General features: G+C 42.6%; 1 protein-coding gene across 1 annotated transcript in view; it reads right to left on the bottom strand.

Moving 5' to 3' along the window:
- lamc1 (laminin, gamma 1) overlaps nt 1–13,368 on the bottom strand; it is a 51,962-nt gene that overhangs the window by 17,436 nt on the left and 21,158 nt on the right. The window contains exons 2-5 of the mRNA XM_010883307.3: nt 4,934–5,238; nt 2,612–2,742; nt 926–1,095; nt 230–418 (exon numbers count right to left, since the gene is read on the bottom strand). Of these exons, the coding sequence (XP_010881609.2) occupies nt 230–418; nt 926–1,095; nt 2,612–2,742; nt 4,934–5,238 (795 nt within the window). The remainder of the gene's footprint in view (nt 1–229; nt 419–925; nt 1,096–2,611; nt 2,743–4,933; nt 5,239–13,368) is intronic.

Raw genomic sequence — 13,368 nt, forward strand, 5'->3', positions numbered from 1 at the left:
CCTCACCATCAAGCCAAGCCTCATACTGTCCATTCACCCCAACATAAACCGGAATGCTTTGACCCAAAATGGCACCCGATTCCACGTGTAGCGCATCCCACGGCCCCCTGGTCAGTAGCAGTGCTCCAACCCAAACAGGAAATAGGCTACAAATCTGAATGCGCAAATCTCTCTATTTACACCGATCAAAACTGTCGCCATTTCTCATGACGAGGACCGGGACACTCACCCACTGGGTTGCAGTTGCAAGGCAGGCAGCGGTTGCCAGATCCATCCCGGTAGTAGTTGGCCAGGCACCGCTCGCAGTTGGGCCCGCCGGTGTTGTCGGCACAGAAGCGGCAGTGTCCTCCGTGGCCAGTGGCACGGTACAGCTCGGGATCGAAGTAGCACTCTGAACTCTTGCCATTACAGTTGCAAGCTGTTACAGGAAGAAGAGAAAATGCCATTAATATATCTCAAACAAATGTATACGTGTGTGTGTGTGTGTGTGTGGGGGGGAGGGGGGGTTATGGGGGCCAGAAGAACACACCGAACAACAGAAGTAACGTGAGCACTATAAATATTTACTTCTGGGCACGTTCTTTGCAAGAGGTTGGTACAGCTCCCCACTAATCTGATTTCAAACTAAACAGCACACTGAATCCTCCCTGCGGTTAAGGCTGGGACATTTCATTTGGCACACCTATCCATATCAGGCACGCTTTTGCCTAAGTGGTCTACTGGAAAAGTTTAGTCTTGGGAGAGCGATTATGGGGCAGATTGAGACGGGTGTGGGAGTGACTGTGAGAAGTATGGCGCGGCCTGTATTGCACCAGATTAGTCATGCATTTGCAGTATGATACTGACTTCTGCCTGGATAGGCCTGCACAAGAACAGGAAGGATCCCTGGGTGGGGCGGGAGGGGCGGTGGGAGGGGGAGACTTACGCAGACACTCGTTAGGGTTCTCGGCCGTGGCTCTTCTCCAGGGACGGTCGTTGTAGAAGGGTTTGCACAGGTTGCAGTCGTCCCCCTCCGTGTTGTGCTTGCAGTTGCAGACCGGCTTGCTGAAGCCAGGGTTTTTCACACACTCACTGGCATGGCCGTTACACTTGCACCTGGAAGTGGTGAACAAGCCTGTTAATCATCAGGAGAGCAACAACGCACCAATCGTCTAAACATCTGGGTCATTACACAAGGCTGATCTGGGATTAGGACCTGTGAGGTGGAGTGAGCATCTGGAGTTTCTGGCAAATGCCAGAGGGGCTGGTAGATTTTTAGCCAACTGAAACTACTTTGGCGCAAAATGATAATAACCAGGGTAATATCGAGAGCCTGACAGACAAGGCATTTCCTGTCTTTGTAGGGGCCTCAAAAAATGGGCCGATGTGTTAGAAATACCAGCCAGATTTCGGTTCCAGTCTTAGAATAGAAGTTTGGGTCTAGGAACAGTTCGGGTGCCGTCCATGTCACCTCATTGATTAAGACGAAACAAGGGAAAAAGCGGATGTGATAACTTGGTTTAGCAGTATAACCATCCTTACTTGCAATCTAACGGTCCATCTACAATAAGGTCAGCGTTATCACATAAGTCACCTCTGTCCTAGAGCGTAACTACTATTACAGAAGTACTTTGGCACTCAGAGTTATATTTGCCCTGATATCACCATGACGTTTTCCCAATGCAGACAGGCTAAATATTCTCCAGCTGAGACACCCCAAAACATCCCCTTGGAACAAGAGAAGACTTGCATGGCAGCCAACTATGGGTATTGTTTCAGGTGTTCCTTGGAAACAAAGCATGGAAAAAGTGATGTCAGGAAGCGAGACACTATAGTATTAGGAGCTTATTAAGAAGAATAGGTGGTTTGTTCATCCAGAACACCAAAGCCAACGTCCGTCACACTATTTTCCATTTTGAAGTAATTGTCAGTCCAGTTTTCCACGTATTTAGCTGGTGGATGTGTTGTAGCTGGCTTGCGAACAGTGAACCTGGTGTCCTGACAGGTGGGCTGGAGGCCTACTGAACTAGAGGTTTGCCGATTTGGTCCTTGGACTCATCTCTGCCGTGATATCGGGGCCCGCCCCATTCTGTTCGCCGTGTACTGTAATCCAGCACTCCCAGGCAGGAATGCCAGGAATGTGGCTGTGTAATGGAAATCTGCTCCACATTTCAAACAGATTAAGGTGAAAAGACACTGCAGTGGTAAGGGGGGCAGTTAAACACTTGTTTAATACGTGTCTGATCCCCTCTTCTCCCTCCAGCTTATCAGTTCAGAATTAGTCGAGTTTGGTCCTGGGAGATTCTAAAACGGGAGCAAGACGTGATATGAACTCCATCTGTAGTCGGCAGACGATCCTACTTTAGATAATTGACAACACCCAGACAAAACCATCTTTGTGGTCAACACTTGGGGAGTTTGATAATAACGGTAAGATTAGGCGTTTTTGTTTGTTCCTTCACTCTAACACAATCAATCATATTGCAGTCTCTATCCTTTTCTTCCTTGTGTAATAAGTAACAAATTCCACAATAGTGAAATAAAAAACCTCTGTGCACAACGGGAAAAGCAGGGCAGTGGATGTGGCTGTGGCAGGACAGAAATAGTGTGTCGCAGAGGAAACTGTTCTCACCTTCCTCCCACAGCAAAGTCTGAGATAGCGTAGTAGTAGGACTTCAGGACCTTGGGATCGTTGAAGACCTCGTCTCCGAACGTGTTGAGCCTGTTCAGGGTCACCTTGATATCTGTGGCCGTCACCCACTCCTGCCAGAACAGACACAAACAGACACAGCGTAGCCAGGTCAGACTAACATCTGAAACACGTCTGCCAGGCATTGCCTTCTAGATATGTGGAGTTAGTCATTTATTTACATCTTGTTTGACTGGTAAAAAAAAATAAAAGGGACTGAGGAATGGAGATTTCAAAGAAAAGTGCACGGATTGCTTGACATTTGCTTGAAGTTGAAGGAATTTTAATATCGGGTTGAAAGGTTCATTTTGTAATGGAAGATTAAGCCTGATACCTGGTCCTAAGGGTGTATAAAAGAACTCCCAAAATAAACAAAACCTTAGACACACTCACTGAAAAAGATATGGAGACATTTTAAATGCTTGTTTAGAACTAATGCAGAACAGAACAAAATATGTAGTAAGCAACAGGAGAGTGCTTAAACAGTATTACTAAATACAGTTGGAAACCATAGTGTAACATCTGTAAGAGGTTTTCTGTTCCACACAAAAAGCTTTAAAAAAAATCATAAATCAATGCAGTTTACATTCAACATTTTAACAGTCTGTTCAAATTTTTTTTCTGAAAGGGCTGTAAATGCTGACAAGATCACTCCGGGATCTTAAAGACACCAAATGCATATGTTAAGTTATTGATAGGTTGTGCATTAGATATCAATTTCAAATAATTACACACAACATGGATACATTTGTAATCTACCTTTACTTTAAACGGCCACCATCTTGGAGCTAGAATTAGGATCATGTATACTGTGCAAATAAATAATAGCTTTATAACATAGTAAACACAGCCAAAAGGGCATCTGCAGGATAAGTTCAAGGGGGTTTCTCTCTTTACGCACTTTTACCAAGACGTGGAAGATGAAAAAATAAGTGACTGCTGTGGCACATAGTACTTTCAGAACTACTGGCTGACATTTTAAAACCTCACCACCCTTTGACAGGCAAAGATCTCTGCCAATAAACAGTCTGCTGGATTAGTAGAAGCCTAACTACGACCCCCAAGCTAATTAAAAACGTATTTCAAGAAAGAATTTCTAGCGGAATCCAGACTTTCATCCAAAACTGGATGAAAATATGATTGTAGGTTTTTCTTTTCTTCACCGTTGATGATCTTAAACCTTTGGGCTATAATATGTAAGTTTGCTGAAAATAATATGTGAAATATTATTTTGAGTCTGTTGACTATGTCATGATAAATCACCCAACAACCATTCAAATATTACCAACAGACTCCATTTAACAAATACAAGCATCCAAGCAACATAGCCCTTTGACGCCTTAGAAAGCTATCCATTCCAAACAGAGTTCTGGGGCTTTGGTATAAATAGCCATACGCCACATGAGAAAGTCAAATATGGAAGTATATGGCACCAGAGCAAAATTAGTTCATTTGCTAGAAGTAGAGCATTAGCTATGAAAGCTTCAGTATTACACCCAGGAGGAAAATAACAAGAGCAGCCATTAACATCTGAGATATCTGTACTAAATCATCAGCAGAACACTTGTTATAAACAAGAATAATAAACAGGTTAAAATATATTTGAAATATCCTGCATCTGCTGACACTATATAACCAAGAAGGTAGTATTACATCAACAAAAAGTAAATGAGGAGTTAAAATAACTTTCTTACACAAACATAGTAAGTATCTTACTAGAGCATGTATTTTAAAACCAAACCCATACACACACTCACAAATTCTAAAGAGCTGAAAGCAATGTTAAAATTTGTGAGTGAAAAGCAACAAACATCTCCAGCTGTGCCTCTGTAGAGCCAAGTTCAATCAGTAGAGTAGTGGGAAATCTGGGGGAGTCGCCTAGCAACATGTTGCAACACTTGGCACTGGTCAAGCTCTCACGCTTTCCCACCTGGACTAATGCTACTCCCTTCCACTGGGCCCGCCTGCCAATGGCCCATGTCCCTGCCAAAATATCTCACGTATACGGGCCAACTTATCGCTACACTGTCCTGCTACTCATCCACATCGATTGCCTCAACTCAACTGATAAAACATGTACTATTACTCTTTACCTCAGAGAGCCAATAATAAAACATTTAAAAAAAACAAAAAAACAGGGACACACCAGTCTGAAAATACTACACATCAGGAGGGACAGGAAGATTCAAACTATAAACTTGCAGTGTTGTTCCTATATCAATATCTCTAAAACGCTACAAACTAATAAACCGGTGTTGAATTTACCTGCAGAACTGGGCTGTTGTCAAAGTTGTAAGCACTGGGCCGACCCTCCAGGGTGGAAAAGGCCACGTTTCCTCCGGTCAAGGGTGAGATGTCGCTGAACTCGTCCGTGCACAAGGCCTGCTGCTCATCCTCGCCGGTGCGGATGAAGCCCCGGTTGGTCTTCTGGTAGGTCTTCTCACAGGAACCACTGTAGTACTGGTAGGGTGTCCACGGGCCGTCCTCACGTGTCCGCTTGTAGATGGCAAAGCTCTCTGGTCGGCTTGTGTGGAACTTCAGTCGCACGTAAGTGATGTCAAAAGACTTGCCTGACGGGGAGAAGAAAAGGGACAACGATTAAAGTTTACCCAAAGGAGGAGCTCAGTTTCATGGTGAACACAATACAACTTAACCAAACTAACAGGCAGGTAATAAAAGATACAGATATCTCTTCACAACGCAGCAAGAAACACATTGGGTCAACCGGAGAGGGGCAAAAACCGGTTGTTCTGCCACCGTGACAGTGTGTTGTGTACTGAAAAAAACATAGCCCTTTAAGCCAAAACAATAGATGATTTCCGAAGGTCTCCAGTGTCCTTTCTAAAAACTAGAGGGCTTTTTCAAAACATAGTTGGCATGTCTGAGCAGGCCAGAAGTTACAAGGGATAAAGATTAGACTATATCGGCTACGAGGCAGAAGAAATGTTTTGGATAGAGATCATTCATTTTGTGCAAAGAAATGACAATCTTTCAACAGAGCAACAAGAGCTACTGCTTTTGGAAAGAATTCGCTCTATAAACAGATCTAAGACCTCTCCCAAAATCTAGACAGGAAATAATGTGCCATGTGCAAATACAGGTGAAGCTATATAGCTTACTTATAACATGGATTTCTCAACCACAGAAGTGAAAGGGGAAAAACCTGCAAGAAATAATGAATTCCAAAAATGTCCTTCTGATGAGGTCTGTATGTTGTTGCCCTCACCATGACAATGAACTTGCTGAATCGTAACTCTGTTAACCGAGCAAACTTTTGTGGGTCAAGGTTAATCTGAATGGCCTATATCTTTAAGTGCAGGGTGTGATCTGGTTCAGTTGCACATTTATACATATGCAGTGAGATTGAAGTGAATTGTAAAGCATGCCCTTCATGTTCTGGAGTACTTGCTTTGCACCAAACATGACTTGCACCGATTTTAACCGGAACAGGCCATGGATCACTGAATCTAGAATATTTAGAGGCAAGTCTGCAACATCTAACAAAACATATTATTTTTCTTTTTGGGGTAATTGACTGCTTATAAATCGGAACAGGAACAAACATTTCAGACTGACCCTGAGAAAGTAGAAAATTAAAGCATGAGGGAACTACAATGAGACATTTACATAACACGCTATGGGCATGAAGAACTTCGAGCTCAACCAATTGGCCCGCCGACCATTTGTCTGCCGATTTCCATAGGATTTGCTTACTTTTTCCAACAGTCATTACAACGAACAGACATGACAACCAAAGTATCCCAATGCTGCATTCTGTGAACAAGCAATCCTAAGAGCACTCGAGCAGCGGGGAATCCCACTGGGAACAGACACTGCCATTGACATATCATTCCGAAAACCGCCCCCGCATCCTCTCAAACAAGACAAACAGCATCTGTTGGTGCAGCGATGGAGTGGCAAGACGAGAGGCAAACACCAAAGGGCCCCTCGTCAACCCCATCCGGGAGCAACCCACTCTGTGGAGACAATGGACACATCAACACTGAATACAGGTGGTCATTAGACTACAGGTCTAGTTCACATGCAAGGAAAAGGCTAACCTGAACATAGTCAGAAAAGTGCCTTTGAAAGGATGGTTGAGTCCTGAGTCTTTGGCAGGTTTTTTAAAAGTTGTTGGATGACAGGGTTTTCTTTGTACATTCCCATTCAAAAGATGTTTGGCAGTATGCTGTAGCTGTTATGGCAGCCTTCTTTCATGTGAGAAGCCCTAAGTGCATGGTTGTACAGATCCATTTTTCATTTTCAGGTTTTACAGACAGACCGCGGGGTAAAATGGTGTGGTTTTGCTCAAAGGACCACGAGTTGTGTCTGGCAGCAGGGCACCGGAGGCAGGGTACTGCCTCACTGGACCAACCAATGCCACCTGTACAGAAGCTAGGCAAAAGCATGACACACCACCGCAGGGATATTCTATGCATCTGGAATCCATTGTTTCATTGATGTTGTGTAATGTTTCTCGATAAACATTTTATAGCCAGTAGCAGCGGCAAACGCAGAACGGATCTGAACCAATCATACACGTCTTCGCTTCGCAGTGTACTCTACTGTCCTGTACCTCTACTGTACTCACCTATACTCTTCTCAACATTATTGTACTAATCTCTACGGTCCTCTCTCCCTTTAGATGAATTGATTGGAGGGACAGCGAGAGTGACAGAGAGAAAGAGAGAGAGAGAGAGAGAGAGAGAGACTCCCATATCTGTTAGGGTCAATGTGCAATGACATCAGTTGTATTTCTACTTATCAACAATGAGAGTAGCATCATAAAAAATGATGAACGGCAATGATTCAGTTTTCAGGCTCACAGCTGTCTAAAACAGTGGCTCCCAAACCTCTCCTTGGGTCCCTCTCAGACATTTCCCATTTTTATTTTAACCCTGAACATGAGTACCTGAATAGTAAGCTTGATGATTTGTCGTCTAACTGAATTTGTTGAGGTTTAGGAAACGTGGCTCTAGAGTATAAAACCAAGCAGGATTTCATCTTTCTACAAAGAACAATTGATTATTGTATTGATAAGCAAAATGATGTGTATTTGAGAGCAGAAAAAAATGGCAATGCTGTGGTGAAGTATTGTGTTGTTCTAGAACAGACATGGGCAAGATAAGGCCCCGGGCCGGATACGGCCTGTTGAGTCATTCTATCCCGCTATACATCCAAAACATTAATAATAATACAAAATAAAAATACTTGACGAGCTCTGCAGATTACGTCGAGTATTTTTGACTTTATTTACAGCTGCGTATTTATTTAATTTCAAATTAAAAGTCCTGTGGCACACTGAGTAATAAGTACAGTAGTATCATACCGTCGGTTAAAAATACTTACGTTAAAACAAGCTTTCTGTGTTGCTATGATACGTAACTATGGACCAGCACAACAATCCACGCGTGTTAATTATCATTAGTTCTTACCAATACGTGATGGCTAGCGATATCTGAAATTGTCCAAGAGAAGTTGATAATTAATGAAGGGCATTTAAAAAAGAATGGACAAAAATATTTATTTGTAGATGCTGCAGGTATAGCAACTTGTATAATATGTGAAGCTAACGTCGCAGTTTTTAATTGGAGAACACTTCCAGAGCAGGCATGCAGCCCAATGCTAAAAACTGTCATCCAATGCTGAAATTCAACAAGTTCAAGCGCACATCCAGCCTCACCGATGAGCATCTTGTTGCAGCACTGCACATTGCTTCAACAGAAATGACTCCTGACACCTCACTTGTGAACGCCCACACAAGGCTCTCCAGTCCACATTGTGAGTAACCTTAAAGTTGATTTCATGAGTCTGGGCTGCCCGAATAACTGTAGAAGCATGTAGTATAAAAACTTGTATGATGATCAACAACGGCAATTATACCAACATTTGCACTGAGTGAACATCTTCAAAAGAGATTTCATAATATTGAGTAATAATCTTGAAAAGGGATTTCTGAGGCCTCTGTCTGCCATAATAACAGTTAACAGAGAATAATCCAAAACACATTGTTAAAGTAAATTGTTAACTTTGATTATGAAAATGGCATTGCATGGAAAATAAATATGCATAAATATAATATGCAAGTTGAGTCAGCAATGCTGTGTTTTTAAGCATGTTGGTTAAAAAAGTAATCTGGCCTGTGAAACTCTTTGGCATTTTAAATGTGGCCATCCAGTGAAAAATATTGCCCACCCCTGTCCTAGAAGTATAAAAAAAACTTTAAAAAGCTTAAGATCATTGTACATAAAAAGTCGGTTGTCTCGTGTTAAGGTTTTCCCACATTAGCAAAACTCGAAGTCAGAGTATGCTAGGGCTGGAAAGTTGTCAGATTCTCAATCAAGAAAATGACTTCCAAATCCAAAACAATGACACATGATCAGCTTTGGATGAGCTTTATTGTACTAAAAGAATTAGCCTAAAGAAATTGCCAGAGCGGTTATGCTATATTAGCCTTATTACTCAATTAAATGGCATTGGTTAAACCCGACTTAAACCCTTTCACTCTAAGACACAGACACCATTGAGGCCTTTTAGGCCCCCGACCTTCGGTGAGGCTTTAAATGAAAATTCCCTCTTGGGATTGATGGCGGAGAACTAAAAGGAGGGAACTTTAACCATGTGTGCATCTGCCCACTCCTCAAGGATGTTCTAGTTGAGTGAAGCCATGACTTGCTGATATGGCGGTGGCGTTTGGGGGAGGGGAGATCGAGAATCAACTAGTTGGAATGTGCTTCCGTTCCACAGTGACGCTAATGGGGGAACACGGGCAAGAGAATTGAGGGTGACTGTTCATTGGGAGAAATGTATTATTGAAATGTAAATGCATATGACTGTTTCAAAAAGAGGATCTTTGCCATGTTCTGGAGAATAAAACATGCACGTATCACAAATCAAGCGTTGACTGAATTTCAACACGGTTGTCCGGTTGGTGAACCATAAATGGTCATACCTGAACAGGTGGTTTTTATCCCACACTTTAAAGGTGTTAGACTTTACATTCAACGAATCATGTAATTACAGGCAAATTCCGCACATAAAAATGCAGCTTCTTCAGTATGCACTGACTTGACGATACAACAACTGACTGGTTTAGGAGGAACTCTGAAATCCACATTTTCGTTGCAGAAACATTCTGACAAGCCACGGTGTGGACTCGGTCTCTAACGTGTCATTAGAAAACGTGTCGAGTGTTAACACTACAGGTCTGGACTTGTATGCTGACAAACCCAAAGACCAAGGCCTTTCAACCGACATATCTGGGACCATTCTGTAGAAAACTACCAAGGGCGACATTCCAGGTGGTCAGCAGGGGATGATGCGAGGGTCTTTGAAAAGGTAGTATCATATCATATCAGTGTCATATCATCACATGGAAGCCATTCAATGCACAAAGTTGGAACGTCTTTCATGATGTTTGCCTGTTAATCACATAGGCGATGCTGAGAGCACTGAAGGAAAACAGATGGCAGGTATTCCAGAAGACAACATTATAAATCCATTTGAAAACAGTAGAGATCCTTCTTTGAGATTACATTTACATTTGTGAGAGGAAGACGTCCACTCTGCCATTAATTCAGAATCTACCCCATGTGCGTGTCTTATCAGTCAAGAGACATTCACTTTGTGTCCTTGACATTCAGTAGCTAGTGATAGACTTTTTCTTCATTTTGACTGCTGGCTGGTTTATGTTACGGTTTCCCTCTTATCGGATGTTGCAGACTGTGTCAAGGCAGGGTAAGTAGTGTTAGGCTACCCAATCCCAGTGGATATTGTAATCTGGAGACCTGCCCTTGAGTAAGGCAGTTAACAGTAATTGCCCCAAAGGCCAGAAGGTTTTCCTTAACCATAATAATTTATCATGCAGAATGAAAAGTGTAAAGTGACCCAATGGTTATGTGGTAATAGTTTTTTCATATTAGGTGGCTTCCTGTTCCTTTGACATCAGATTCCTCTGAATGTAATGTTGACATCCTTGGGTAATTTGATGAGAGATCTCTCAAAACCCCTTTTCTATGAGATGCGAGATGAAAAAAACGATAATTGGTGACTTGGTTTGGGATAAGTTTTCCTTGATATCCAAAAGGCATAAACAGACCTGATGGCTTCAGGGTGAGTGTTTTGGCAAACAGAGACTTACGAGAAAATGCTGGTGCAAGTCATTGCGTCTTCCTAGGCGAAAAGGCTCAATACCTCCAAATTACCTTTTTATTCTAGCCAGCTGTCAACTCTCTTAAGACTCCTGAGAAATAAAACCCTTGTGCAGCAAATTTTGTATTTAGTCAATCCTTCTGCTAAACAAGAACGGAATACTCAAGCCTTCAGCTTATGAAAGGAATAATACAAATAAATAAGACCATTGAGAAAAAGCTTAATAAGTTCAGACAAATGAACAGAAATAGGTTAGGCTTAAACTCTTTTCAATGCGTTTCATTCCATGCAGATTTTGAATGGAAAACTTCAGAATAAGCCTTTTAAAAAAAAAAGACTGCAATTTTGAAACATTACTTTCTACGACAGGGCAGCCCAGTCTTAGTAACCAGAGGGTTAAAACCTGCATTTTGTTTCTACTATAGCTGGTATTTTATTTCCCTCACCTTGTCCCACGTCTGAAAACCACAGGGGTTTGGACCCTGCGGGACCAGGATTTGGCCGCCCTGTTCAGCATGCTACCTTAAGATGTGTTCTTAAATGCACCTTTCACAAGGTTTGCTGGGATGATCTGGCTGTGTGATTCGGGCCCCTTGCTTGCATTCCTTACATCCTTTAACACCCAGCGGAGCATGGCCCTGGGGTGAGTGGCGGGGAATATCTGGGGGATGGGCGGGGATTACAAGTTGTTGTGGGGTGTCGGTTAATGTCCAGGCTTAAGCCCCAAGCCACAGCATGGTCCAATTAAATTTCCTCCCATGACCTCATTGCATTCTTTACATGGAAGATGAACAATGACCGCATTGATTTTTAACGTGTGGGCATGACAAGTTTTTTTCTCCTCCTTCTCGTATGCGATTTTCCCCTTCGGCTCAGGAGATGTGTATAACATCTGTTTAACTCGACACTCCCACGGGCTGCGCCAATGCACAGCGATGCAGACAGGACACGGCAACAACTATGTCATGAACTCTCCACACTCCCATTAAATTCGGGCGCTAATCCAATCCGGTTAACGATTTGCTGATATGATCACAGTAGGAACCGGTAACCTAAAGGGCTAATTAATGGACATCAAATTCTAAAAGCGGAATTTGAAATGTGATTGTTTCTCTTACACGCTGCACACGCCTCACTGTCAAGTGCGTGCCCAACCCAACTTCACCCCAGGAAAGACCAAAAAATGGAAACCTTAGCTTATGGTGGTGTGCTTCTGCATACAACAGATAACAAAAGGGATACTGAGGTGAAAAAGCACATTTGGGCCGTTTCTCTGCTCTTTAACAGGTGCTGTGTGGGGTCCGAGTCGGAAAAGTAAAACCCCCCCAAGATAAAACGCTGAACAAATTGGGATTTTATTTAGAAGAGATTGGGGGAGGAACACATTACAATTGCAGAATTTGGGGAATGTGCTGGAGTTCCTCGCCATGCGAAGGGCAGATAGCCTGTTAGTAACTGTCTCGATGAGAACTGTCAGAAGAGTGTAAAGATCCCCCCCCTCAACCTGCGGATCTCTAAAGTAAACGGTTTCCGGCAAGTTCAGTGATTCTCAGGGAGTCTCTCCCCTGTTAGGAAGAGGTGCTTTCCCAGCATGCTAAGAAAAATCGTAATGACGCCAAAAGGTTGACAGCTCTTTATTTCCACCAAACAGTGGGAGTGTTGCCCCTGGTGATAGTGGTCAATCAGAAGGTACCAGACAGTCTGAAACCAAACACAGCCAGTGCCATTTCTGAAAATGACTCACTGACAAAAAGATTTGCACACTCACATTTTCAAACACTGCCTTCTTCAGAAAAGGCCAGGAAGACCTTAAAGTAAAGGACTTTTTGAAGAATACTCCATTACACAAAAAAAGAAAAAAGAAAGTACAATCTATGAAGTTATCAGCAAAAATATTGTAATCAGATGCATTTGAAAAACTAGATAATTATTTTGAATACTTTTAAATACAGAAAGGATGAGCAGGTGAAATAATGATGACACCTTGGATAGGTGATCAGGTTTCTACCATAAGTTTATAGAGAGCACCGTATTACAGAGCTGCCTACAGAGATGTAGGTGCAATATTGAATAGGGAATTTGATATTTCAGGAGGACAGTTGTGTCTGTCACAGTCACTCTGCCCAGTGATTGCAAGCCATGATTTCTATTAAAACATTCAACCACCGGCGCACACTGGTAGGACTATAATTCTGCTTGCTGTGAACTCGATACAACGATGTCATACTCAACTGATATCGGGTGCTAACAACGTGGACTTCAGCTAAAACGGCGGGAGTAAATCCCCAAATTCTGCAACTTACGTTTAGAACATTTATCGGTGACACACCTATTAATCACAGGCAACATTGATACAGTGTTTGTTTGTGCGTCTGTGTTCACATGTGAATTATATGGAAGTGCGCGCCAGGGTGTGGGGTTTGAACAACAACACTTTGGGATGAACGCGGCAAAATGTTCAAGAACCCCTGGTTTAGTGTATGGGCCATTAACTACAGATTAGTCCTTTATCCACTGGTCTGAATCACACGGCTGCTCTCTCAATGATT

Source organism: Esox lucius, chromosome 3 (genome assembly GCF_011004845.1).
Source record: "Esox lucius isolate fEsoLuc1 chromosome 3, fEsoLuc1.pri, whole genome shotgun sequence".
In the NCBI taxonomy this organism is placed as follows: domain Eukaryota; kingdom Metazoa; phylum Chordata; class Actinopteri; order Esociformes; family Esocidae; genus Esox; species Esox lucius.